The following is a 27,580-nucleotide window of genomic DNA, read 5'->3' as shown; positions in this document are numbered from 1 at the left end:
TGTGAACATTAATAGTTTGGTGAGAATATATGCTTGCAAGTAATAAAGATTAAATAGGATGAGGTTGGTAATGGTAGTACCTGTCCTGATAACGTGCGCGCAGACGGTTGGCCTTGTTCGGCTGTGGTTGTGGCAGCAAGAGGAGTTGTTTCGGGTACTGATGAAATGGTAGCATCAGTGCCTTCAGGCTCTTTTTCTGGTTCTTCTAACAGGGGAAAGTCATGAGGACCTTCAAGTTCTTTCTCAGACATTGGTTGTGGAGATGAGTCGTGTATTATGTCCATCCCTATAAATTGGAGAACAATACCAGTTACTTAAAGAGTAGATTTTTTTTTCAAACGAACAGTCACATTTGTATTTCTATTTACCTTGGTTGTTATGAACTTCTGGTTGAGGGGAATTTGTATTGTCATTTGTTGGAGAGGATTGGCTGTTGATTGGAATGTCAAAATCAATCCTCTCTGATTCTTTGTTTGAAGTTTGGGAATTGGAGGGGTTGGATGGTGATGGTTGAGGGCTAAAGACAGAAGGGACAATAATAGGCTCAGTGCCCCCTGGGTAATCAACCTCCATCGGGACAGCCCCAACTGTGACATCCCTGAGAGCAATAGGAGGAGGTTCTAGCTATGAAGGATTGTGTGATGCAGATTGCTGTGGCGAAGACTGTGAAGGAGGTTGTAAAGAAGTTTGTTAAGATGCTTGAGGTGGTGGTGGAGTTGGTTCTACAGTGGGTTCTCTGGGTACATTGGTGATGGTGATGGGACTAGGAATTGGATCAATGTGTTGAGGAGAAGTGGAAGGATGTTGTGCTGCAGATTGTGTAAATTATTGTGGCGAAGACTATGAAGCAGGTTGTAAGGAAGTTTGTTGAGATGCTTCAGGTGGTGGTGGAGTTGGTTGTACAGTGGGTTCTCTAAGTACATTGCCGATGGGACTGGAAATTGGATGAATGTGTTGAGGAGAAGTGGAAGGATCCTCATCATCAGCAGCAGTAAGGAGTAATCTCCTTTTTTTTCTCTGCACAAAAGTAAGTGATCAGTCGGGCGTGAATGGAAATTGAGATGATGTAAATATGTGAAGTGAAGGCATACTTGGTAGAGCAGCCCTGAAGGATATGATGTTGTTTGGCCAACCATTTGGCTGAGAGGGATATCCCAATCACTTAGGTCTGTACTTAGAGCAGGAGCAGTGGAAGGCCCTTCTCTCTTCTTCGTTGTGACCTCTATCTCGGCAGGGGTACGTATGGTAGTTCCTCTCTATGCTTGTCTCTGCAAGGCTGCGAAAGAGTCTGCCATCAATTTCGGAACTGATGGGGTGTTTGTTTGAGTAGCTGGATCCATTGGAGCCTTGCCTTTATGTTGGTCCCTAACCAATGGTTCAGTAGCAGGCCCAATTTTGGCTGTCAAAGGTCAAACAAGTTAGTGTTGTAGAGAAAAAAAAAAATGCATGACAAAGTCAGGGATATGAAGTATATGAAGGAAGGATACCTGTAGCCTTAAGCTTGGAATGTGAGAATATAGGGCCCTGATTATGAATACAAGTATCGTGAAGGCAGGTTTCAAGTAGCTTGCAGAAAATAATGGCAGTCATAAGTCCCCACCAATGGTCAAAAGCAGTGGAGCAGTCCGAAGCAGGTTTGAAGAAGAAGGGGCCAAAATCTTGGAAATTTTTGGTGTTCTCTGTCAGAATGGATTCAGCTTGCCTAGGATCTTTGAAATAGATTCTGGACCCAATCTCTTCATAGATGGTTGGGTGGAAATAAGGATAAGGGATACCCTGGGAAAGACCTAATTGCCTGGACCATTGATTGGGACAGTATGTCTCAAAACTGCAGTTGGACATCTTGCTGGAGGATATGGAACAGCCAACCAAGACATGTCTAGAGGTTAGAATGTGTCTCCAAGTCTCATTTTGTTCTTGGACTTGCTCATTGTGTAAATCAGAAGGGTCTATGAAGAGGAAGCAAAGTCTACTGGAGGAGAATTGAAAGTTTTGAAATGGCATGTACAAGTTGGAAGGTCTCTTCAAAGGAAGGTTGTAAAACATGGTAAGATAATTTCTGAAAGTGAGGATGGGTTGGCTGTTATAAGTGAGCAATTGCTCAGCATACGAGTGGAAAACTGGTTTCAAGGTGTTAGCTGGTCGAGGTCGTGCCTCAGGGAAATAGGCATACAACCAGGCCTGGAAAAGCCAGAAGGGGCCACCACAGTTGCCAGAAATCTTCTTGTCGACAAATGAAAATAGGGCCTTGTAAAGGGTAGCAAAAAAGATAAGGGGCTAAAGCCATAAGTTGGCCATCTTGCATACACAAGGCAAGGGGAAGGTATTCCTTCATGATCTTGTACCCAGGGACACAAAAAACAAACTCACAAAGCTAAAGTAAGTAAAAAGCAGTTCTTTCTTTGTCCTGGACAGGGAAACCAGGCTCGCCTTTGTATTTTTTGGCGAAATCTGTATAGCAAATGTCAGTGTTTAAAGTAAAGGTCATTTTTGGAGGCTCAATGAGAGCATGAATTGGATTGCCCAAGATTGGGAGACCAGTCAAGTGAGCTACATCTAAGATGGTAGGGGAAATCATACCAAAATTGAGGAGTAGGGAGTTATAAGATTGCGACCAAAAGCATGCAGCAACAGCAATCAGCCCTTTGTCCATGTCATAATTTTTAGTCGACAGTCTAATTGCTTCACTAATGCCCTGGTGCTTCCATACTTCAGCGTCATGACCTTTAATTCTCCTGGCCCAGCTTCGCCAAACAGAGTCTGGTGACCTCCACGATCTGAGTGGGTTTTTGCTGACATTCCAGTTAGTCCACTTAAGTCCAGGTTGGTTGAGAAGAAGGTTCTCACCATTACCAAGGGGATAGTATGGAGCTAGCTCGTCCGGGAAGTAAGACGCGAAGGTAGGGCTTAGAGTAGCCTTAGCGACAGAGCTTGTGGTAGGCAATAGGGTTGCACCAAATCTTAGAGGAGTGATACGTGCTCTGATAGGGTCTGGGAAGTGGAGTAGGTCTTCATTGTTCTCCTCAGATGGAAATGGTTGAGATTTTTTTGGCACCATGGCTTAGGGTTTTGTGGTGCTCTGGTTTTGAACGACAATGCTTAAGAAGAAGAAGTACAGTCTGGGAAGTTCAAATCAGAGGGAAATGAAGTGGTTTGAAGTTGAAAAGGTGGGTCTTTTATAGCTTATGATGGGGCTAGTATATTTAAATGCTCTTATATTGGGCTGTAGTTTATGTTTGTTTTGGGCCCGTATTAAGAAATTTGTTATTGGGCCCCCTTGTTGATGTTCAATATCATATGACTTGGACCCCCACAAGGGGGGCACCCCCATGACCCCCTCTCTCTTTGATTGGCTAGTTTTTTTAAAAAAAATTTCCTTTTTTTTTTCCTTCTCACTGCAATCACCAGCCCCCACGTGTGTGTGTAGGGGGGTGGGGTGGTGGTGCAGGTGGTGATTGGAGGGGGTCTCAATAACTTCCGCAAGGTTAATTCATATGATATTTAACTTGAACAAGGGGGCCATTGTTTGCACCAAGTTTTGCCAGTCTCTATCGATAGATGGTCCACTTAATCAAGGACACGTGGCCAAGTTTAAAGGAATGTCCACCACTTGAAAGTGGGCTCTCTGCATGTGGGTCACCTAGAAGTGATGGGGGAAGTTTTTAGCACCAGTCATGGAGTTAGTGGGCACACTTTCAGGAGGAAGCATGAGACAAAGCAGGAGCCTTGCTCTGTCGACAGAAGTTTCAAACAGTTGGTGGCCATGAAGTAAACACAAGAAAAGGGAGATCGACAGATAGAAGTGGAGATTTAGTATACTTGGAAAGCCTAGAAGGGAGATCGTTGGTTTCGATATCTGTATACTGTTTTTGTGGCCCATCATTGCATGATCCCATACGTCTACACCATAACTGCCGCTGTAATTGCCCCCTAACTTCGAATCTTCAAGTCCCCTCTGCCAAATATTGACTCTTCCCTGTCGACCTTCCTTTTCACCATTGTGGGGCATGTCCCTCATCATTATGAGTTAGTGGGCACACTTTCAGGAGGAAGCATGAGACAAAACATGAGCCTTGTTCTGTCGACAGAAGTTTGAAACAGTTGGTGGCCATGAAATAAACACAAGAAAAGGGAGATCGACAGATAGAAGTGGAGGTTTAGTATACTTGGAAAGCTTAGAAGGGAGATCGTTGGTTTCGATATCCGTATATTGTTTTTGTGGCCCATCATTGCATGATCCCACACGTCTACACCATAACTTCCACTGTAACTGCCCCCTGACTTCGAATCTTCAAGTCCACTCTGCCAAATATTGACTCTTCCCTGTCAACCTTCTTTTTCACCATTGTGGGGTATGTCCCTCATCATTATGAGACAAAAATCGACAAAATATTGTCCACTAAACACAACCACAATCCTTGCAAACTGGGCCACTGAACCACAACACTTGGCCACTCACTGTTACTGCCCCTGACTTTGAATCATCAAACTCTAGAAAATATTGAATTTTCCCTGTAATTTAATCAAAATATATTCAATGTCGGTAAACTTGAAAATATGTTTGACATAACCTTTTTCTGTATTGTAATGACTTAAACACAATTATTGTCCTACATTTTACGTAACCAAAATACACAACTTATTTATATCAAAAACAAAATATACATCTCGGGTTTATAATTAAAAAAATGGAAACTACTTTTTTTTTTTAAAAAAAGTTCACTCATATTTTCAGCTAAATTATGATTGGTTATTTTTAAAAAATTCCTCTTTGCACCTATTTTTCCCACATCCTGCCAACAGCTACTCCATTCAATTGAGGACACATGGCAAGTCCACCTGAAGACAAGGGTTATCAACTAACATTGAATCTTGTATGCCACCTGACTTACACGCTGGAGCAGTTACTGGAAGTGCTCATGGATTTAGTGGCCAGCCTCCAAGAGGAAACATGAACGCATTGGGAGTTTGTATCTGTCGAGGAAAGGCTAAGAGGACTTGGGCACAAGTGGCAACTTCAATTATATGCACTTCGACAGGTACAAGTGAAGGTTTTATGTGGTTTTAAGACATGGAAATGACCGTGCAGTTACAGAAGTTGCACAGAAGCAGTTGCAGAATCGGCAGATCATGGGGTCGTGGGAAATAATAGCTATAAAGGGCAGAATGTTTGCAGAGAGAGAGGACATAAACAACAACACAACAACTTACTTTCTACATTGTAACTTCTAAGTAGTTTTTTCCCTTCTACTTTCTACTTTGTTACAAACAACACAACAGCACAACAACTTACTTTCTGCTTTCTACTTTGTTACCATCAGTTCATTGAAAGAAGTCTTCATCCATTTCAAGCATTCGAACCAATACCACAATTGCTTGATTTTCTTCTTTAACTTGTCAACTTTAAATTACTGCATCGTTGCTATCGATATAGGCCGACCATAATTTTACTAACAATAAACCCATCACTTTCATAGTTAACATGAAATAATTTCACAACTCCTATTCGTTACTCGTAATTCATATAGCAATCGGCATGGAGATAAAGTAATGAGTTCGTTGGGTTACTTTCTCCAAGTAACACCCAAAATTAGCTGCCATTTGGATTATATACAAAATGCATGTGCTGGTATGTAATTTTGCAAACCCGCATGGACAAAATTCGTATTTTACTCGAAATATAATACTAATTTACCGAAACAAGTCATAACAAATCAATACGAAGCCAAACACATCGTTAGTTGATAAACCATACCGCAAAAAACCCTTCAGTTAGATCCAACCAAATATGGAACAGAAACAAGCAACCCGCAATAGGAATCTTGGAATACAGACATAAGCCAATTTCCCACCCAAAACAATACACAGACAACCCATATATATCTCACCTTTAATTAGTTTTCAAAATCACAAGTCACTGTAAACACAAATGACAGCATCACTCTAAACAATATGAGAAATTTGCAACTCGTGGCCTTGTACATAAGTAACGTTGTGCCATTTCCTATCATTGTACGTAACCAATTATTTATACGTTACGTACAGCAATCCGTGCAAAATGAAAACTACATACATTATTTACATGTGTTTTCAATAGCTAGTACTGTCTACCTAATAAATTAAGGGAATAAGTAAATCATACAAATTATACAATTACCTGATTCACCTCATCAATTGTGGTCGAATCATTTTTGCACACTGCTGCTTCAACACTAACGTATTGGCCCACGGACTGCTTGGAATCAGGAGAAGCATCGAAAAATAGTCGCTATTGCTTAATGTGCAGTGTACTTGGATCCACCAACCCAGTTTTGCAGCGAACGGGCAATGACTCCGCATTGTACTCACGGTCAGTTATATGGGTTGTATCTGCATCTGAGTTACTACCCACTGTTCGGCTAAACTGAACCTTAGGACACGTTCGCTTTGTGTGCCCAATGCATTTGCAATTCCCACATTTTCTTGGTCTTCGACAGTTGGACGAGGCTCGTCCCGGGTTCCCTTTTGTCTTCACAACATCAGGATCTTCTACTCCAAATTGTCGAGGGAATGAATGTTTCCCTTTGTCTCCATTCCCATCGTTCAGATTCCTCTCATATAACTCCTTCATTCGGCTCGTCATCAGAAGGCATGCATCCCTAGCCTCTTTGAAACCTTCCATTGATTGCGAGGCATAGAACATATTTCATTGTAGGAAGAACTCAATATCCCATACCGGGCCGTCTGTGTTGTAGTGCTATCAATTGAGGGTTGAGGCCATTGCTGGCCATCCTTGCTTGCAGCCCTTGTCCATCTATGCAGCACACAAGTTGGGGGAATTTGCGTTAAATTTTCGGCTTTCATAACACATATCATGTGACAGCAAGGTAGCCCCAACGACTAAAACTTCATGCAAGAACATCTTATTACAGCATCCATTGGACTGTGTGTTACTATCCATGATTTATCCTTCAATTTGTACTTATGAAAATAGTAGCATTTCTGACCATCTGGCAAAGGGAACACGTCCTTGACATTCAACTTCCCCTCTTCTAAGATTTCATCACAGAACATTCTAAATATATTTCGGGTGAATAGTTCAGCTCCATGTCTCTCTATATCTCGCAATGGAGTAATCAATACCAAAAAAGTGTTATTTGTTTCAGCATCATCTCCAGCCTCGTTATACCTTATCCTTGCAAGAGCCTGATCATAGTGCCTAACAAATTCATATAGCTTTAATTTGTGTTGGAGGAGGGGATTGAAATAAGCATTCATACACTCTGAGCGCTGAGTGCTCTTCATCCCAGCAAAGAAATGTCCACGCATATATGCCCACATATTACGCTTCTCATATGTCTCCAACACCCAACTGTTGGTTTAAAGTCCAAAATTTTCGACCATTGTCGTCCAGCCATGCTCAAACTTTGTCTCATCTGTTTCCATGTCCATGCACTGCTTGAAAGCATGTGCAAAGCCACTTATGTGAACATTTGAAACAGCATTTTTCCCAAGATGCCAATTACATAATCGATGTCTTGCGTCTGGAAATACTCTTCTGATTGCCTCTCGCATCGCCTTATCCCCATCTGTCAGTATGGACACAGGTGCTTTATTGCCCATCGCCTCCATAAATGTTTCCAAAACCCATGTATATGTCTCACTTGTCTCATTAGCTAGCAAAACACATACAAATATCGTGGTCTTAAAGTGGCTAGTCACACCAGCCAACATGACAAAAGGTTTCTTGTATGCATTGGTTCTGTACGTTGAGTCAAATATCAACACATCACCAAACTTTGCATAGTCTGCCCGCGATTTTGAATCTGCCCAGAACAGATTTTGTAACTTGTTATCGTTACACACATCATACTTGTAAAAAAAACGTGCATTAACATCAAGTTTTACACATAGGTAAACCAACGCACCCTGTGCATCACCATTCTCAACTTCTGCTCTACGTTCGGCTTGAATATGGTTGTGTAGATCCGTACGGATGAAACCAACATTCTCATAAGACCCGGATTGATTTACCATATAGTCCATGATTTGGCTAGTCTTCACACCGACGTTGCGCATAGCCATTGCTTAAGCTTTGTCAGCGTTGTTTAAACTGCGATGTGACCTCAGATACATCACACAATGTTGTTCCACCAATTCATGGTTGTGGTCTGCGACAAAGTGAGTCACAACATACTTTCCCCCTTCACCAGCATCTGCATCGTACCATATGCGAAATTGGGCTTTGCAACCTACTCTTGTTAGTGTCTTAGGAGCTCTACTCTTCTCAGCAACACGGTCCAAGTATTTTGGTAATCTCTGACCTTCCCTTGAACACAACCACAGCCTACTAACGACCTTTCCCTCTTTATTTGTGTTAAATCTGGATTTTCGTATACTAAATCCCTTGGCTTTAGCATACGCATTGTAGAAAGCTTCTCCATCTTCGACTGAATCAAATTTCTGTTCCAGAATAGCACGTTCAACATCACCAACCATGTCATTGCGATGAGCATCGTCAACCATTTCTCTTTTCACATCGGCTCCGCCATCTTCAACGTTCATGTTGGTTGCTTCTTCATTGCTCGGACCAGCTTCGTAACCATGATAAGGTTCTGCCCGACTTTCATTCATGAAACGAATATCATCTGTTTCATTTGGAATATCATAATCATTACCTTCCCTTTTAACTTCCGCTGGGGCCATACTGCACATGACATTAGTACAAACAATTACTTGATGACCGAAAAATGTTAACACAAACACAAACATGACATTTTCACACGGTTTAGTTGTTTGTGCAAACACAAACACTCACTTGAGAAAGAGAAAGGCTAGTTGCCAATGGAGAGGTTTCCGTTTGAGCGAAGCGTAGAGCGGTTGAAGTTAGGATGGGGGTTTAGTTGAGGGAAAATAGCTGAAGTGAAGAGGCCAGAGAGACAGAGAGGGATACAGAGAGAGGGAGACAGCTCCATACCTTATATCTAGTTGGAGAAAAGGGCTTCACTTCAGCAATGGAACCAACACAGCCTTGTAGTTCCGTTGTTGTTGGAAATCGCCCGTTATACTGTTCCCTACAGAGCTTCGTCAATGGAACCAACCCAGCAGGGGCTTCTCGATGTTAATGGAAATCGAGGATTACACTGACTCAACCTTACACATAGAGAGATAGAGACGAAATACAGAGAGTGAGTGGGATGCAATCATGCAAATACAAGCATTAACCGGTTGTCTCGGTTTCAACTTTTTCACGATTAAACAATTCAATTGTCTTGATCAATTATTGTAATCTAACGGCTAACAATTGGGTTGCATATGGTGTGCAACCTTAAGGGGGTTGCACACTTAAACAAAACCCTTAACATAAATATACACTTTAAAGTTATGATATTTTCGAAAAAAATCTTTAAAAAACTTACTGAATACCAAATATATATATATATATATAAATTCAGTATATTTTTTATATTTTTGTGTGTTTATTAATTTTTTAAAATATTTTTCCACAAATATTTTACTATTTAGATACATCTAAGTAAGGTACATCTAAAAAAATAAAAAAATTACTTAAAATTTTAAAAATATTCACCAAAAATAAAAAAAATAAAAAAACGAAAAATAAAAAACTCAATTTCTAAAAAATTGAATTCAGAAAATTAAAACCAAACATATTGACAGTTTTTCTATTCATATATTTTTATAATTTTTTTCTCATATTTTTATAGAGTATTTTTTTTTTTTTTTTGAAATTCTTTAAAGTATCTCATATTAAGATTTTATAAGATAAAAGGCATTCAATATTTTTATATTGGTTAGGGTCTTTCAATATTTTTCTAAAGAAATTTCGATCCAAAGAAATTTCAGACAAATTTTTGTTTTTTGAAATTTATTTGATTTGCTCAATTTCTTTAATTTTTTCAGTCTTTTGAATTTTTTTTGTATTTTGAAATTTTTCTGAATTTAAAATTTTCTAATTTACCCACATATTTCTTAATATTTTGATCAATTTTATTTAATTTGCTCACAATTTTCTATTCAAAGAATTCACTTTTGAATTAAGGATTTGGCTTTAGGTTTCTTTCACAGCAATGATGGCTTCTCAGGACGAGAAACAAGCAGGTGGTTTCTTCACATCGATCACTTCCAATTTGTCCAATTTTGGCAACGCAATGCACAAATTAGTCAATGGGTATGCCTCAAATCATTCATATCTCATATTTTTTCTTGTTTTCACCGCTGCGTTTCATTAATGGTGTTTCAAAACATGCAAAACTGCTTTTATTTTTCATTTTTTTTGTGTATATTTATGGGTTTCGCATCGTTTATTGCTAGGCTTTGTTTGATGATGATATTATTATGAATAATATTATATACATCAATTAGTATACTAATTAGTGTATCAATTGATGATATGACATAATTTAAGAAATTTTCAGTATTTATAATTTGTATAATGAGTGGAGTCAATAATAATGTCATAATTAGTGTTGGTACAGTAGTTAGTATACTAATTAGTACATGTAACACCACCGTATTATTACAAAAAATGCTATAGACCCTAAAAATTCTATCCACACCCACAGTTGGTAGAAACTTTTGATAGAATTTTTGCGATTTTCAGAATTACTTGTATTATTATTATCACAGTGTGGTGGCTTCTCCTTCTGTTACGTGATAAATTTTTTTATCCTAAAATAAAAAAATATTATTCAAAGGCGTCAGAAAGATTTTGGATTTTACTAAGAACACTCTTAGCATATAGACAATATGCATATTATGATATTAATTTCTTTATTATTTGTTTTTATGCTTAATTGCACACGCATTGCGTGTGCCACCCACTAGTATCTATACTATTATATATATGAGCACATGACTTGGTGTTTAATAATGTGATTATTTTTCCTTCTGTCACGTGACCAATTTTCCTAAAGAATACTCTTACCATTTAGACAACATACATATTATGATATTAATTTCTTTATCATTTGATTAATTTCTTTATCATTTGTTTTTATGCTTAATTGCATACGTATTGCGTGTGCCACCCACTAGTATTTATAAATAAAAAATATTATTCAAAGGAGTGAGTAAGATTTGAACCCAATACCTTGGGTTTCGTTAAAAACACTTTTACCATTTAGACAACATACATATTATGATATTAATTTCTTTATTATTTATTTTTATGCTTACTTATCTAAATTGTACACGCATTATATGTGTCATCCACTGATGTATATATATATGTGTGTGTGTATCACTGATTTAAGAGCTGTTTTGGATAAACAAAAAAAGTCAAAAAGATATTAAAAAAACTAAAAAGTCTATACTATTCAAGGGTAGCTTATGGGGAAGTCACTAGGAACAAAATTATTATTTTGCCCTTTGAATTCAACTACTCAAAAAGTCAAAAGGGTAAAATTGTCATTTTGATTTTACTACAATTACTTATTACACATCTTTTCCTAAAAAGTCAAAAGGTTATCCAAAACATACATATTTTTTCTCTACTTTTTAAATTAAAAAATCAAAACATACAACTATATAGTACATCCCAAACAACTAGTTAGTTAAAACTAGGCCTACTATGCTTGAGGTAGACCCTTTGCATAAATTATGGCAAAGGTTAGCCGTTACGCAATAATGGGGATGCTGGGTGATTGTAGAGAGCGAAGCTCCATTGCTATGAAGTTTAGAGGGAGGGAGAGGAGAGATGAGAGAGGAGAGAGAGTGATAGGACGGGTGTAATATATGGGTATGGAGAAAAGACTTTAGATTACAAAAAAAAAATATTGTCGACTTCTCCCATTATTAAAAGTTGAAAAGAAATGTCAGATTAATTTTTTTTTTTTATATATTTATTCTACTGTTAAGTAATAAGTAATGCTAAAATCTTTAAAAATTATATTCAAATTTTTACTAAATGTCTCACATGAGTATGAGACCCAATGTAGCACTACAAAAAAAGTGGGCTTAAAAGACGGAACTTTTTGCGACGGCACATTTGCCGTCACAAAAGGTGACTTTTTGCGACGATGCAACTTTGTGACTTTTTGAGACGACACAACTTGTCGTCGCGAAAAATGTGACTTTTTGCGACGGCACAACTTACTGTCGCAAAAAATAGAGTATTTTCGACGACAGAAATTGCTGTCACAAAAAAAATAGAGTATTTGCAACGGCAGAGATTGCTGTCTCAAAAAAATAGAGTTTTTGCGACGACACCAGCTGTAGTCGCAAAAAAAAAAAAAAAAAAAAAAAGAGTTTTTTGCAACTATAATAGGTACCGTTGCAAAAAAAAAAAAAAAAAAAGTAAATATATATATTGTGGCTTTGAGACGGCTTCATATATATATAGTCAAAAAAATGGTTTAAATAAATGCAATGATATTTTTCTGTCATTAAAAAAAAAAAAAAAAAAAAAAAAAAAACCGACGTCGTCTTACTCTTTTGATATAACATTTATCTTTTCACCCATTTTTTCATCTTCTTGTCTCTATGTCTCTCTCTTACTCATCACTCTTCTCTGACTGTCTGTCTCTCTCTTTCTCTCTCTGTCTCTATCTCTCTTCTTTTTCTCTCTCTCACTCATCACTCTTCTCTGTCTGTCCGTCTGTCTCTCTCTCTTTCTTTCTCTCTATGTCTCTTGCCCATCTCTCGTCTCTCTATCTCTCTCTGTCTCTCTTCTCTTTATCTTTCTCGCTCTTTCGCTCATCTCTCTGTCTCTCTCTCGTTTATCTCTTTTCGTTTTTTTTCTTTCTCTCTCTCTCTCTCTCTGTCTGTCTCTTTTCACCCATTTTTCATCTTCCTCTCTCTCTTCTCTTTTTCTCTTTCACTCATTACTCTTCTCTCTCTGTTTGTCTGTCTATCTGCCCCCTCTCTCTCGCTATATGTCTTTCACTCATCTATCTCTTCTCTCATCTCTTTCTCTCTCTATCTCTTTTGCTCGTCTCTCTTCTCTCTATCTCTTTCGCCCGTCTATCTTCTCTCTATCTCTATCATCTCTCTTCTCTCTCTACCTCTCTCGCTCATCTCTCTTCTCTCTATCTCTCTCTATCTCTCTTCTCTCTATCTCTCTCGCTCATCTCTCTTATTTCTCTATCTCTCTCGCTCATCTCTTTTCTTTCTCTATCTCTCTCGCTCATCTCTTTATCTCTCTCTTTGTCTCTCTCACTCATCTTTCTTTTCTCTCTATCTCTCTCTTTTTCTATATCTTTTTCTCGATCATTTCTTTTCGCTCTCTTTCTCTCTCTCTCTTTGTCTATCTCTCGCACATCTCTTGTTTCTCTCTCTTTTTTTGTCTGTCTGTCTCTCTATCTCTTTCTTTCCCTGTCTCTCTCTCACTCATCACTCTTCTCTCTCTCTTTCTCTCTCTATGTTTGTTTGTTTGTCTCTCACTCTTCTTTCTCTCTTTCTTTCTCTGTGTCTGTCTATCTGTCTCTCTCCCCCATTGTGTTCACCTTGCTTACTCTCTCTCTCTTCCCTCTTCTTTATTTACCGAGCTCTCCACTACAAGAAAATGCACTTTTAGCGACCACTTTATCTCTCTCTCTCTCTCTCTTTCTCTCTCTCTCTCTCTCTCTCGCTCATCACTCTATCTCTGTCTCTGTCTCTATCCTTATCTCTATTCTCTATCTGTCTCTCACTCATCTTTCTCTCACTACCCATCTTCTCTACCACATTCACCATTACTGCAAATGTCATTCCACTACCACCATTATTACCACTGTTGCCACTCTACCTCTACGACTACCATTACTACTACCATCGCTACCACTCCACTACCACTACCACCACTACTACCACTACTACTACTACTATTACCTCTCCTCCACCACCGCCCCTCCATCTCCTCTACTACTACCACAACTTCACCACTAATCTCCTTTGCCATCACCACCACCACCATCACCACCATCACCTCTTATCCACCACCTTCACCACTACTGCCGCCCCCTCTCTTCTACCACAAAAAATTAGCTCTTGATTTCTAGTAACAAAAAAAAAAAAAAAATGGGCCACAATTTTAATGGAAAATATTTTTCATTAAAATATTACACCTATTTCTACCAAGTAAAAAAAAAATTCATTAAAATAAGAATGAAAAAAATTTCCCCCATTTTTTCACTGATACACCCGACCTACCCGCCCAAACTTAATTTCCCCTCTTTTTTCCCTCTGTCTTTCCCCTCCCTTGTTTTTTTCATTTCCTTTCAGGTTTGTAGAGCCCTAAGTTTCAAAAGAACACTGTCTCTCACTCTCTCTCTCACGGAAGCGAGCGACGAGCGGCGATCGGCAACAGTGGTAGCTAGCGACGATCGGCGATAATGGTGGCGAGTAGCGATCGAATCATCGATTTGAAGGTATTCTTCTCTTCTCTTCTATTCCCTTCTCTTCTTGTCTATCGGCAACAGTGTTTAGATTTGGTTTGGAACGAGAGAGAGAGAGATTGCAAATTTTGGTTTGTTTGAAGGGCCATGGACAAATCGAGTGCTTTGGAGTACATCAACCAGATGTTCCCCACAGGTCATCTCTATACCATTTACCCTCTCTATATAATATGTATGTGTATATGCTGAACAGATCCTCACATTTCATGTATTTCGTTGTAAATTGTTTTCCTAGATTAATTTGTCAACCAATGTCGATGATCCTTGCAAGCCCCTTTCCAATTCCACATCTGTTTGGTTTGGTTTGGTTTTCAAAACCAGTTTTAACTAAAAACTAATTGGTGTAAAAAATGAAAAAAAAAATAAAAATACTCATCATTTTCACATGATTTTATCTTTTTTGAGGACTGAATTAGCTTTTAAAAAAAACTAAAATTCAAAAAACAAAATTTGAAAATGAACTCAAAACTTTTGTATCACATCAGATTCCCAAGTCCTAAGCATATATATATATATATATATATGTTATAAAATTCATTTTATAATTATTGTAAGTTTGGAAGAAAACTCGATTTGACCTATCCAGAAAGCTAAAGTAAGTTTGGAATTAAATGGAGTTCCATGATTTTGGTCATATGTACATGATTTACACTGAAAAAAATAAAATAAAAATGGAGCCTCTATTGTATTTCTTGCATCTGGTGGATTTTTCATCCTTGTTATTAGTCTTATGCATCTGCCTTCTCTGAACTCTTTTTTTTTTTTTTTGGCTTGTCTATAGATAGGATTCAGTGTGGATTTTTAACTTCTTTGTGGTTCACTTGTAAAATCATGCAAATTAAGCTATTGTTATAATCTAGCCTTGACCTGTGGATAATATCCGTGTCTTTTGGTTCATGTTGTAAATTATGCAAATTATGCATGTTGTAATGTGTTGGATTTTTTTTTTTTTTTTTAATGATTGATTGATGAATCTGGTATAAGTTTCATGATATTTGTAACGATTTTCGATTAAAAAAAAAAACAAAAAATTGTAACTTTTGTGTGTGTGTGTGTGTGTGTGTGTGTGTGTGACTACTACTGAATTACTGACAGGGCTGTTCTCATAGAAGGGGAGCTAATTTGTCTTGGAGGAAGGGTCACTTATATGAACAAGATTGCACACCAAACACTAGTTTGCTATCTAAAAAATTTAAAAATTGGTGTAAGGCAGCTTTTCTTCAAGTACTTTCCGCCTAATTTACCTCTTGAGTACAAGTTTCATTTAGTGGTTATGTTGTGTTTAAATTTTGGGTTTGTGAACAAAATTATAGAAGAGAACAAAAAGAAGAAGAAAAAAAAAAGAAAGAAAGAATGAAAAATATATTTCATTTATTTTTTCTTTTCACATTTCTCATTCATTTTCTCTTCATTCCATAAATACCTCTCTAAATTCAAAAGCTTAACAGATCCTTAGTGAATTGCACTTGCTACTTGGAATCCAATTATTTTCAAATATTTCACAGTAGCGTCTCTTGAAGAACATTAGGTCATGTGAATTTTAAATTGAATTTGCTTAGTTCAAGTGGTTGTACTCTTAGGTTTTTATGGAGAAATTTGGGGGTTGAGTACTAACTTAACATACTAACTTGTTAACATTCTATCGAAAGACAAACAAAAAAAGAAGAAAACTTTAGATTCTTGTTGTGTTTTCATACAATCAAGTACTTTGGTTTCTAATAATTTTTCCACCTAGGTGAGGGTTCAAAGCATGAGAATCAAATCAAGAGAGAGTTTGGAGGTCAGAACATCGGTGGAGTGGAATGGATTGAATCAATTCTAAAACATGACAAAAGGTTGGCTGTGATCTAGACAGCTAAATTTCTGGTTTACTTTCTATAATTTCTTGAACATTGGCCCAATTACACCTTCTCCCTTCCTAATTTTTCTAAATGTTAGGCTATTTGTCAACAAGCAGCAATGCATACGGTATTCAACGTGGGACCCAAAAGGATACAGATTAGAGAGATCAAAATCCACAACATGGGACCCAAAAGGATACATACCAGATAGCTGCTATTCCAGACAGGATCCGGCCAAAAAGAGACAGCTTTTGAAGTCTAGTGAGGCCCGTTGGTCGTAGAATGTCTGAAAACAGCCGAAGATGAACCATGGGGTCTCCAGAGCCATCGAATCTATCGATATGCGGCACTTTGAACTAGTCTGGCAATGTCACCGCAGAGTCAGTATATCCATCTTCGATGAAAGGGATAGAGTTCACGTCCTGTGCCCGCTTGAAAAGCTTCTCCAACTTGTTGACCTTAAGCATAGTCGGGTCAACTTTAAATTCAAATGACGCCTCAGTTTGGTACACTGGTGCCTTGGAGGCTTGTGGTGAAATGGGGTCTACCAGATTGCCCTGATTCTCAGCCTAGGCATTAGCAATATGGACTGTGGCTCCAGGTGCTATGATACCTATAGGAGGTGCATGAGATGCTGAAGCCGTTGCTAGCTGTGGCTGTTGTTGTTGCAGCCTATTGACGACCTCAGCCTGACGTGCCGTGACTTCGACCTGACGAGCAACGTCTTGCTGCATGGTTTCAACTGTTTGTTGAAGGTGGTAGATCAAGTCCTCCATGCTGACCGGGGGATATTGAGCCATCGGAATGGGTGAATGATCTCGGACCGAACTGGATGTAGAAGACTGAGCCTGACTGGATGCAGGTGAAGTAAAGGGTGACTGCTGGACTGGTGAATTGTGCCTAACTCTTCTCCATCTGGTTACTGGTGGGAGCGAAGCAAACATAGGTTGTCCCCTAACAAGATCTTCGGATCTGTAAAGCCTCCTGACATGGGTCTAGAGCGCTTAAAAGATATCCAAATTGTCTGAAGCAATTGTGATAAACTACTTAGTAAAAAGAAAGGGCAAATTACATATACACCCCTCCAGGTTTGACAAAATTACAGATACCCCCCTGAGGTTTGAGAAATTACGAATTCCCCCCTGAATGCTATATTTGCATAAGAAATTAGGGGGTAATTTGTTATGAAATATAAACCTCAGGGGGTAAATTGTTATGAAAATACAAACCTCAGGGGGCGGGATGTAATTTCCGAAACCTCAGGGGGGTATCTGTAATTTAACCAAACCTGGAGGGGTGTATATGTAATTTGTCCAAAAAGAAATAGAGCAAAAAGAAAGCAAAAAAAAAAAAATCAGAAACCACACAGCACCTTAGCTCAAATGTTAACCACACACAGATGTAATCAAACTTGTAGGACTGCACTCAAACACTGAATTCTGGCCCCCAAAACTAATACCCAACTTGCAATTGATACGCATATTCCTATACAGTTTCACTGTAAAGCACATACCAGTTAAGTAAACAAAACATCCCTATGAGGGGGGTAGGGTTACCCTGTCCTAGTTTTGTCAGGAACTAGGGTTCACTATTCAAACAAAGCGGTTTCACGCAATCCTGCATTTGGGTAAGCATCATATCCTGGTTTGGAACAATTTCTATGGCTTTCGATATGCAACTAGGCCAAATGGTCAAAAAGGGTACCTCGGCAAGACTACTTAATATACGTCTCACACCTAACACCAAAAAGTGAAAGGCGGATCAAACGGTACAATGGTAATCCAGATCCAAGGGTTGTGTTCCATCATGGCAAAGCCCGTGACCGATAACCGTCCAGGAATAACAGATAGCAAACACAATGACTTAAACGCACCAATGCAAATGCAATGCAAAAAAACATATAAATGTAGATAAAATTTCATATCATGAATTCAAGTCAAGTTCTCTAAATCCCTTACAGAGTTGCCAGAAACTGTAGCTCAACTTTTTCGTAGCCCCCCTTTCGGAAGTTCGAAATATAGCCCTACAGTTCGAACTCTCGCAGTTTTGAATCTAATCTCACAAATGCAATGTGAAATTGATAAAAACCAAAGAGTCCAAATTTGACAAATCTTTTGGAAAATCAATTTTGAATCAAAAAAGTTAAAATTGGACTGTTTTGCCAGATATAGAGTCGCCACCTAAATATTTTATTTTGGGAAAATTTAGGAAACCCATGACTCGTGCCAAAAGCCATGTATCCGTCATCACCAAGATTGTCTCGTCTCGGGAACTTAGGTACGAAAGGGGAAGGTCATGAATTGAACACCCCTACTTGCCCGATCAAAGATCAGCCTCTACTAATCATGATATGATTTTTATCACATTATATGCTTTTGTTTCGATTTATTAGGCTAGTATTTACTATGTGATGCGCGCACACAAGATATAGACTAGTTTGCTGGAATTGGAACAATTTCAATTTCATGTTTGTTTTTCGAAAAGGGTTTGAATTTGCCACTTGGCAAAATGGGCTTAAAGCTTGTGAATTTGCCACTTAACAAAGTGAGCTTAAACGTACATTCATTGCATCATTCAAATTCAAGCAACAAGCCTTCATCCACAGGCACTCAAACAGTTTAACAAGTAAGCACTTAGCTTCATGGCAAGTACGCTAGTCATGACAGTCATTCACACTCATGCAAGCATGCTAAAGCATTAAAAACTCACCTAGTACTCCAAGCTAAGATAAAACAAAAGAGTTAGAAAAATATATGCATGATACCTAACTACACAAGATGGCTAATGCAACACATGCAAAAATTCAACTAAAAATTCAACTAAAATAGGCTCGACTACTTAACATGTTATTTGCAACAATTTCATAACATGCGTTTAAACACGTATTCAAAGAAGTATTAAAGTAACAATGCAGTTAGAATGATGGACCAAGCCTCGGTGTATGTAAGACAAATGAATGGATGCAAACATACGATATGCTAATTAAAACATGATGCCCCTAATCTAACCGTCAAAAGCGGATAAATAAAAAAGAGAAAGATGTGGAGTTGGAAGACATACACATTTTTACAACATTACGCTCTCACGAAGGAGAGTTCGAATGAATAAACTAGCTAAGCTAAACTACTTAACTAATTATTACAAAACTTGAATAAATAAGCTAGCTATCTAAGCTAATTAATTATTACAACAATGACGAACTAATTTAATTAACTACTTTAAACTAATTAAATAAGTACAATACGAAGCTAATTAGCTAACTACATTAACTAATTAATTACAAAGCAACTAATTAAACTAGTTAACTAGTTAATTACAACATGAATTAACTTAAATAACTAATCTAATTAAATAATTACAACACTTTAATTAGATACAACACATTTATGACTAACTAATTAACTAGTCCCAGAAACGAGGGAGACCCAATGCATGCTCGGTTTCCAACCGAAGAATGTCCACTGTTTGCTCCCGAAAGCCTCTGTTGCACAACCTTTGCACTGGTTTTCCTCTTCCAGATCAACTCTGCTCTGCTTCATAAGCATTCTGCTCAAAATTCACTCGTGGCCGGCTGGCCACCAATAGGGGGTTGTCGTCCAACACTGATGGCCTGCAGGCCAGGAACAGTGGCCGGCCGACCACTGATGATGCACTATTTCTTACTATAACAGAGAGCAAACAGAGCAAAGAGATGGTATTCTCACAGGTTGTTTATACTGTGTATCCCTCCTTATCATCAAAACAAGCTCAAATGAGTGATACACTTGGTTCAAAAACCATCAATCAAGAAATTTCATTGCATGATGGCTAAAAAACTAAGGTGTACAAGTTAATAAATGTGCAAACAAGACCCACAACCTTCACCCTATCATGCATGATCAAGGGCAATGGAGACGTAGGAACGTTGGCACATTTCATCACTTTGAGTATGAAATGCCCCAATTTTCCTTGTGTTCAATTAACATCCGATTGAACACACCAAGACACGACTAAATTCTTATCTTTGCACAATTTTAGTTTCCACTTTTAGTTACTCATTTTAATTACCCTTTCATTCTTTAACCAATTAAGTCGATTGATGAGAAGTCCTCTAAAGAGAAGGAAGTGTCAAACAAGAGGTAGTGTAAGGTAAGAGAGAGGTGTCATGCCATTGATAATGAACCCCCAAAAGAGGATTAAACCATTAAGCACGGACCTTAATCTCAAGCTTAAACAATCCTAAGGTTGAAACAACCCTCAAAGCAAACAAAGAGTCAAGAAATGAGAGAGGTTACAGAGATTATGCTTGCTGAAATTAAGTGAGAAAAGCACTGAAACATGCAATCAACTCAAACAAATGGTGTCTAAAGGCCTAAAACACCAAGCTTGTGAGGACACTTATACTAGAAGCATGCAAAACAAGACTCAAATGCAAAAACTAGCCAAAAACAGAGGCAAAATAATCTAAAATACAACCTAAAACATGCTGAAATTAAGCTACAAAATGCTAGAAAAATATGCTAACACATAAAACTAACTAAGCTAGCAAACAAGACACAATGAGAGAAGGCTAACCCCTCCAAATCTGGATTTCAAAACATGATTTTCACCACTAAAAATACTCTGAAATTCAGTGATCAAAGCCCCCAAAAAAAGATGGTTTGAAAGTGGGAAACAAATGTGGAAAGGCCTTACAAATAAGGAAGAAAAACTGGTGAACCACCCCCTAACTTTAAATGGCCTACAACCACCAATTTCAGCCCACAAAAATAGAGTTTTTAAAGCCCAAAAACAGCCTAAAATCAGTGGGAAAATGTCAGAACCCAAACCCGCCCCTATGGGTTTAGAACCATAACCGGCCAGTAATTCAAGATTACCGAAGGCCTGCTTAACAAGGCCTGCTTAACAGTAATACAGTAATACAGAGTATAGGGGCTGGCGGAAGCCAATACAGTAAATAAACAATGTCCAATGAGTTGTGACGGTCTGTATGCAAAAAGATTTTTCATTCAAATATATACAGTCGGACAAAACAGTATGTACATATATACAATCATTCAGTTTAGGAACCTAATCCCTATTAAACAGTACCGTACAATAAACAAAACAGTTACAGAGACAGAATGGGGAAATTAAAAACACCCCTAAGCCATAGCTTGACAGGCTCGGAACCTCGCAGTGAGGCACAGTGGTTGGCTTAACAAAACTGGAGCTTACCCGACGCTTCTAACCACAGTTTGGTGCCTGTACACCTACATATATATATGAGCAGTGAGTTAAAGCCCAGTAAATAACACAATGCGTAAAGGGGTTAAGAATGAATGTCCTTACAGTAATGAAAACAGTTCATTAAATCAGTATTTCAGTCGTTCAGTCAGTATAGTCATATGTGGTACATCCATTAGCATAACAATACAGTAAACAGTAGGTCTTAAAAGGCCGAACAGTAAATGATAGCCATCAGTCAGTAACAGTAGTGGTTCCAACGAGGGAACCGACAGAGATCTCTGTAACAGTAACAGTCAGTAACAGTAGTTGCTAAGGATGCCACAATACAGTTCAGAATAGAGGACATTCATTCATTCTATTAACAGTATCAATTCAGAAATAGTACAGTTCAATTGTTCAGAAGATAATCATTTTTGAACATATCTTTACACAGTTGTTACTCACAGAGTTCTGGGCTACAGTAAAGCTAGAGCGCGTCCCCAGTCGCCAACCCTACACAGTTACAGATTGAACACACACTAAGCTATACAGTTGGAAAAGATAATAACTTAATCCCTAATTTGCCTCGGTGTGTTCTACATCTATATCCTCATTAAGATGCCTTAAACTAGGCCTAGCAATGCCTAGGATGAGATGAGGATACAAAGACGCACTTTAAAAGCATTTTCAAAATTTTCAAAAAACAGGGGTCACGCTCGAGCGCAGGTTACTCCGCTCGAGCGGACATACAGACAAAGGTTTCCGCTCGAGCGTAGAATTACCTGCTCGAGCGTTCTGCAAAACAGTCAAAAGTGCTGGATAGGTGAAAATCACGCTCGATTGGGCGCTCGACACCCGCTCGAGCATAAGACACAACATCACGCTCGAGCGTCAATTATTCCGCTCGAGCGGACTTCAAAACAGAACAAAATGCTGGGAGCACGATTTCCACGCTCGAGCGCCAGTCACCCCGCTCGAGCGTGAGTCCAAATTCTGAAAATTCCAGATTTGAACCTCAAGCTCAAAACCAAGTTTTAAACCATAAATTTCGATCCTCTTGGGCCAATTTTCCAGAAAAAATCCAAAAACTCATACTTTAACATGATTCAAAGCTCAATTTGTAAAATCAAAGCCCAAGGGTGTTTCAAACAACTCAATTTCAAACCAATTTTCATGAATATGAAGAACATGCAAACATGCATGAATTTAAATCATTTCAAAGCTTTAAATACAAGCTCAAATGAGCTAACTCTTACAAAAACAAGATAAAAACATGGACTTAATATAACCATGAGCATGCATGTGACAATTCTCCATGGAATCAACTCAAAATTCAATAGTATAGGCATGCATGCATGAATTAAGCTATAATTCAACAATTAAGAGCCATAACTTAGCTCTAGACTTCAACTTGCTCAAAACCATGCAAGAATCAATTCAAAACATACACAAGAGGCAATGAATCTACCTTAGGTCTTGTAGTTCAAGATGTATAAGCTCAATTTTGCAAAGAACTCTTCAATTTACTTCAATTACCAAGCAAAACTCAAGATAAAATCAAGCTCTCCTTACTCTCCCTCTCTCTCGGTTATGTTTTGAGGAAGTGGGTGAAATGATCTCACAATTAAGTCCAAATAACAATGTAGGAAATGGCCACTCAATGGCATTTTGGCAAATAACCCAAGTTGATGCATTTTAACTCATATTAATCCAATTTAATCATACCAAATCAATTTTCAGATAAATATGCTATAAATTCACATTAATTCTAACGATCATAGAACATCAATCAATTTCAGATTCGGCCGCCGATAAGGCCTTTAATTCGCAATTTAAACACAAAGGCATGAACAGATAATCAAACAGTCAACAGATAGACATACAATTAAACAGATATACTTAATCAATTCAGTTCCAGATTTCAGTCAGTTCAGTACTTCAATCAATTCAGTTACCAATCATAATCAGTCTCAGTTTAGCAGTAATTGGTAGTTTAACGGTAAACAGTGGTGAGGGTTGTTACAGAAAAAGATAGAAAAACAAATATGCAAAGCAAGTTAAAAAGGCAAGTGTTATACCTCTTGAAGGGAAGATCAACTCTAGGCAACAATTCAAGCCAAAACCACATTCTAGAGCTCCAAGAACCTCAACTCCAAGATGACCAACTTTGGTTAAGGAGGTGTAGGCAAAAGTGCAGAATATCTAAGCAAATATGCACAAACTTGCAGGAGAGAGAGAGAGGGATAATTTTTGCTCCAAAAATTCTAACTCTCAAAAATGGGAAGGAGACCCCCTATATATAGAAAAACATGCATTTGGCTGAGATATGTCCCTCCATACACGTGTAAAGAGATGCAGCCAATTGTGCCAACAGCTAGCACAGTTGTCAACAAAATATCTGAAAAAAGACACTGATAGCCGACAGGCCACACCATTGGCCGGCAAGGCACAAGGGTGGTCTGCAACCCACAAAAGGTAGCCGACAGTCCACCAAAGGTGGCTTGCAGGTCCCAGGGTCTTGAGGTTTGAAGCACTAGGGTTTTGGTCCAAAACAAGGCATAGAATGGATAGGGTTTAAAGACTCAAAGACAAGGCATTTCGCCGAGAACTTCGGGCACTAAAACGAGCACATGCAGTCATAATCATCGAGTGCACAAGCAATGATGTCCAAGCCTTGAGGACGGTCAAAAATAGGGTGTCCACACATACCTCACTGCATGCCTCACATTTGCGATACAAGATTCAAGATCCTTCAATCCATCACTAACAATGAGATTTAAAATATGCGCACAACAACGCATATGCAAAAATTCATGGCCCAAGACAGTTCCCTTCCACAGTTTTGCAGTTCGTTTCAAGAATCTAATGATTAGATTATTGGAACTCACATTATCAACAGTTAAGGTAAAAAGACCATCAATGTCCCACTCTTTTAAGAGTGTCTTAATTTTTTTACCAAGAGTTTCTCCTTTGTGGTCAACTTGACAAAAATTTACGATCCTCTTTTGTAACTTCCAATCATCATCAATGAAGGTGCAGTTAGACACATATAACACAAATTTTGTATGGAAGTCCATGTGTCCGTGGTAAAACAAATTCTAGTCCCTTCACAATTTTCTTCAACCTCTTCCTTTCTTTGGGATATATGTCTACAATGTCCCTAGCAACGGTATATCGAGATGGGATCTTGAACTAGGGTTGCAGGACATTACAAATCCTCTTAAAACCAACCCCGTCCACAAATCTAAAGGGCAATTCATCAATTACTATCATCTCCGCAAGATACCTTCTAGCAACTTCTATAGAAAATGACGTAGCCACAACATCAACACCACTCTCCCCACCAACTTCTCTAGGTTGAAATCCCAATGATTGTTGCCTATGAGTATCCCTATATGGATACTTTATACAATTTTTCAAATGACTTAACAAATTACTTGTTCCATGACTCTTAGAGCCTACCGTATATTCTTTCTTACAATACCTGCGCATAGCCCTATCTTTCCCATCAATGCCCTTAATCTTTTCAAAATGATCCCAAGCCTTTGATGTTGTTCTCCCACTACTACTACTAGTTTTGGCCAGGGATGGTCTAGGAGGGGTCACATTAGGTTGGGTAGAGGGGTCAATAGAAGATGATTTGAGCTCAACATTAGAACTCACAAAAAATGTTTCTTTACTTGAAGGATCCATGACCACAAGATTATCAAATATGCTTTTCAAATCCATTGATTCCAAATCATTTTAGCAGCATATCATACTTGAATTCATCAACACCAAGTTACTAAAAACAGTTTATCAACTAAATCAGTTTAACAGCATATAATACATGAAGGACTAAAAACAATTTAAAAAAACCTTGTCTGAGACGTTGTTGTCCACAAATTAATATATTATTTTCATTTTGAATATCTCAAATGCCTCCCTCTCTCAACTGTCATGAATCTTTTTATTTTCAGTTCCTAAATCAATTTATAAACACAAATTGCTCAAATCAGTTCATTTCTGAAGCAATTCCTAAATCATACCAGAGTGTGATACTTTTAAATCAAACCAGTTCATTAAATCATATCATACTAGAGTGTGATACTATTAATCAGTTCCTAAATCATTCATGTCTGAAGCAGTTCCTGACTCAGTTTATAAATCAAATTGCTCATATCAATTTATAAACACCAAATTGCTCAAATCCTAACTCAGATTATTAAATCATACCGGAGTGTGATACTATTAATCAGTTCCTAAATTATTCATGTCCGAAGCAGTTCCTAACTCAGTTTATAAATCAAATTGCTCAAATCAATTTATAAACACCAAATTGCTCAAATCCTAACTCAGATTATTAAATCATACCAGAGTGTGATACTATTAAATCATACCAGCAGTTCCTAAATCCAATCAATTCAACTGTAATACTATTAAATCAGTTCCTAAACCATTCATTTCTGACGCAGTTCCTAACTCAGTTTATAAACCAAATTGCTCAAATCAATTTATAAACAGAAGAGGAGAAAAACAGTAGTTCCTAAATCAAATTAGTTCAAAACAAAAGAGGAGAAAAATAGAACATGAGACATACTAGAGTGTGGAAAGACATATCAGCGAACATGAGAAGAGAAATAATAGATTAATCTAATAAGTCCAATATACAGTGTAATAACAGATTAATCTAACAAGTCCAATATACAATGTAATAACATAACAGATTAATCTAATATTTTTCTCACTCTTGGAATCTAATATTTTTTCTATGAAGTCCCTTACAAAATCCATTGCAAATAACAAGAAAAAGAAACCAAACCTCCGCGTTTTTCTCTATGTAAGCTTCCTCTCTCTGTGTATAGAACCCTCAGATTGTCAATCTCACCACCTCTCTAGCTTTAGAACTGGAACAAAACCAAAAATAAAAAATAACAGATTAGACTCTAAAAGAAAGGTTTTTGAACTAGAACACACACAACACACACAAAAAAAAAAAAAAAGGAACAAATTATAGATTGAGGAGAATAAGAGAATTTCAACGCCCTAATTAATCAACAGAGAATTTCAACAGAATTTCAATGTCACACAATTTCAACATGTGATGAATTGAGAGACAAAAAAGGTTGCTCACAAGGCAACCTTAACCATGGAGTCTAGGTCATCAATTTGGGCTGTCATTGATCAAATACTCAGAAACATGATTAATTTAAAATGCCAAAGCCGTAATTAATTAATAAAACACAGTCGAAGCCCTGAAAAAAGAAGAAGATCTATACAAAGACAAAAAAAGAAGACAAGAAGAGAAGAGAATACAAGAGAAGAAGCCGAAGCCCTAATTACTGAAAAAATAAAAATATAGAACGCAGTCGCCAATCAAAGAAAAAAAGAGAAGAGAAGAGAAAATTACTTTCGAATTGATGCTTTGATTGCTGCTTGCTACCACTATCGCCGATCGTCGCTAGCCACCACTGTGTGTCGCCTCAGTTCAAGTGAGAGAGAGAGTTGAGAGAGAGGTAGACATTGTCGTCGAACTCGAAACCTAGGGCTACAAACAAACCTCAAATGAAAAAAAGAAGGGCAAGATTGGGAGAAAATGAGAGGAAATTAGTGCGGGCGGGCAGGCGAGTCAGGTGATTCAATAGAATTGATGGATTATTTGTGACCCGCACCCGTGAAAATGGTATTTCTAGACATGCACCCGCCCTCTAAATGCCACGCATCCACCCATTGTGCCTCGGGGTCGGGTCGGATGGGTGATCCGGGTCGGCAGATCCGTTGGACAACCCCTGCTACTGGGATAAACTAACGTTCACCCCTGCAACCTCTGGCAAGGACGTGCCACCTGGGCCACTACCCCTCTCATAATCTGACATCACGTCTTGCCTCAGAACCTCAGCCCGATCCTCATGGTCAGCAACATCTGGGTTTGTTGTGAGCGTGGTGTCCTTGGGAGCCACCGCACATGCGGCTTCCCTCCGCTCCGGCATCGGCCGGTTGCCAACCAGGTTCCACACCCTTTCCTCCGCTTTGTCCACCCAACGACGAACCTCCTTCATCGGTATATCCAGCATAGGGGCTCTGCAATTCGGACCCATACTCAGACTTTTGTCCTTCCTCACGGGTACGCAGTTTCAGACGTTTGTCAATCCAAATTCTGATTATCAAACAGTTTTACAAGACTATACATTCTCTCTCTGT

At 38.2% G+C, this 27,580-nt stretch overlaps 1 protein-coding gene and 2 long non-coding RNA genes across 5 annotated transcripts; 1 reads left to right on the top strand and 2 right to left on the bottom strand.

Annotated features, from left to right (window-relative positions):
- Positions 1-8,067: 8,067 nt before the first annotated feature.
- LOC145803900 (protein FAR1-RELATED SEQUENCE 5-like) lies at positions 8,068-8,505 on the bottom strand. Its single transcript, XM_082897290.1, has one exon. The coding sequence runs from the start codon at positions 8,503-8,505 to the stop codon at positions 8,068-8,070; it is 438 nt and encodes a 145-aa protein (XP_082753416.1).
- Positions 8,506-13,946: 5,441 nt separating this feature from the next.
- On the top strand, positions 13,947-16,042 carry LOC145804811 (uncharacterized). Its single transcript, XR_014347283.1, has 2 exons — positions 13,947-14,345; positions 14,397-16,042. It is a non-coding gene; the product is annotated as an uncharacterized LOC145804811 (long non-coding RNA).
- A 5,141-nt stretch (positions 16,043-21,183) lies between these two features.
- Positions 21,184-27,562, bottom strand: LOC145804810 (uncharacterized). Of its 3 annotated transcripts, XR_014347282.1 has the most exons (4): positions 26,790-27,524; positions 26,202-26,286; positions 21,866-21,913; positions 21,184-21,444 (listed from the first exon to the last, which is right to left on the bottom strand). It is a non-coding gene; the product is annotated as an uncharacterized LOC145804810 (long non-coding RNA). The 3 variants fall into 3 exon arrangements; XR_014347281.1 differs by lacking the exon at positions 21,866-21,913 and having other exon boundaries at positions 26,790-27,522; XR_014347280.1 differs by lacking the exons at positions 21,184-21,444; positions 21,866-21,913 and having other exon boundaries at positions 22,332-26,286; positions 26,790-27,562.
- Positions 27,563-27,580: the final 18 nt, after the last annotated feature.

The sequence above is a fragment of the Camellia sinensis genome, chromosome 12, assembly GCF_055761805.1.
Source record: "Camellia sinensis isolate YWXY chromosome 12, ASM5576180v1, whole genome shotgun sequence".
NCBI lineage: Eukaryota > Viridiplantae > Streptophyta > Magnoliopsida > Ericales > Theaceae > Camellia > Camellia sinensis.
The sequence above is the reverse complement of the archived record's forward strand: the minus strand, read 5'-3'. Positions and strand labels throughout refer to the sequence as shown.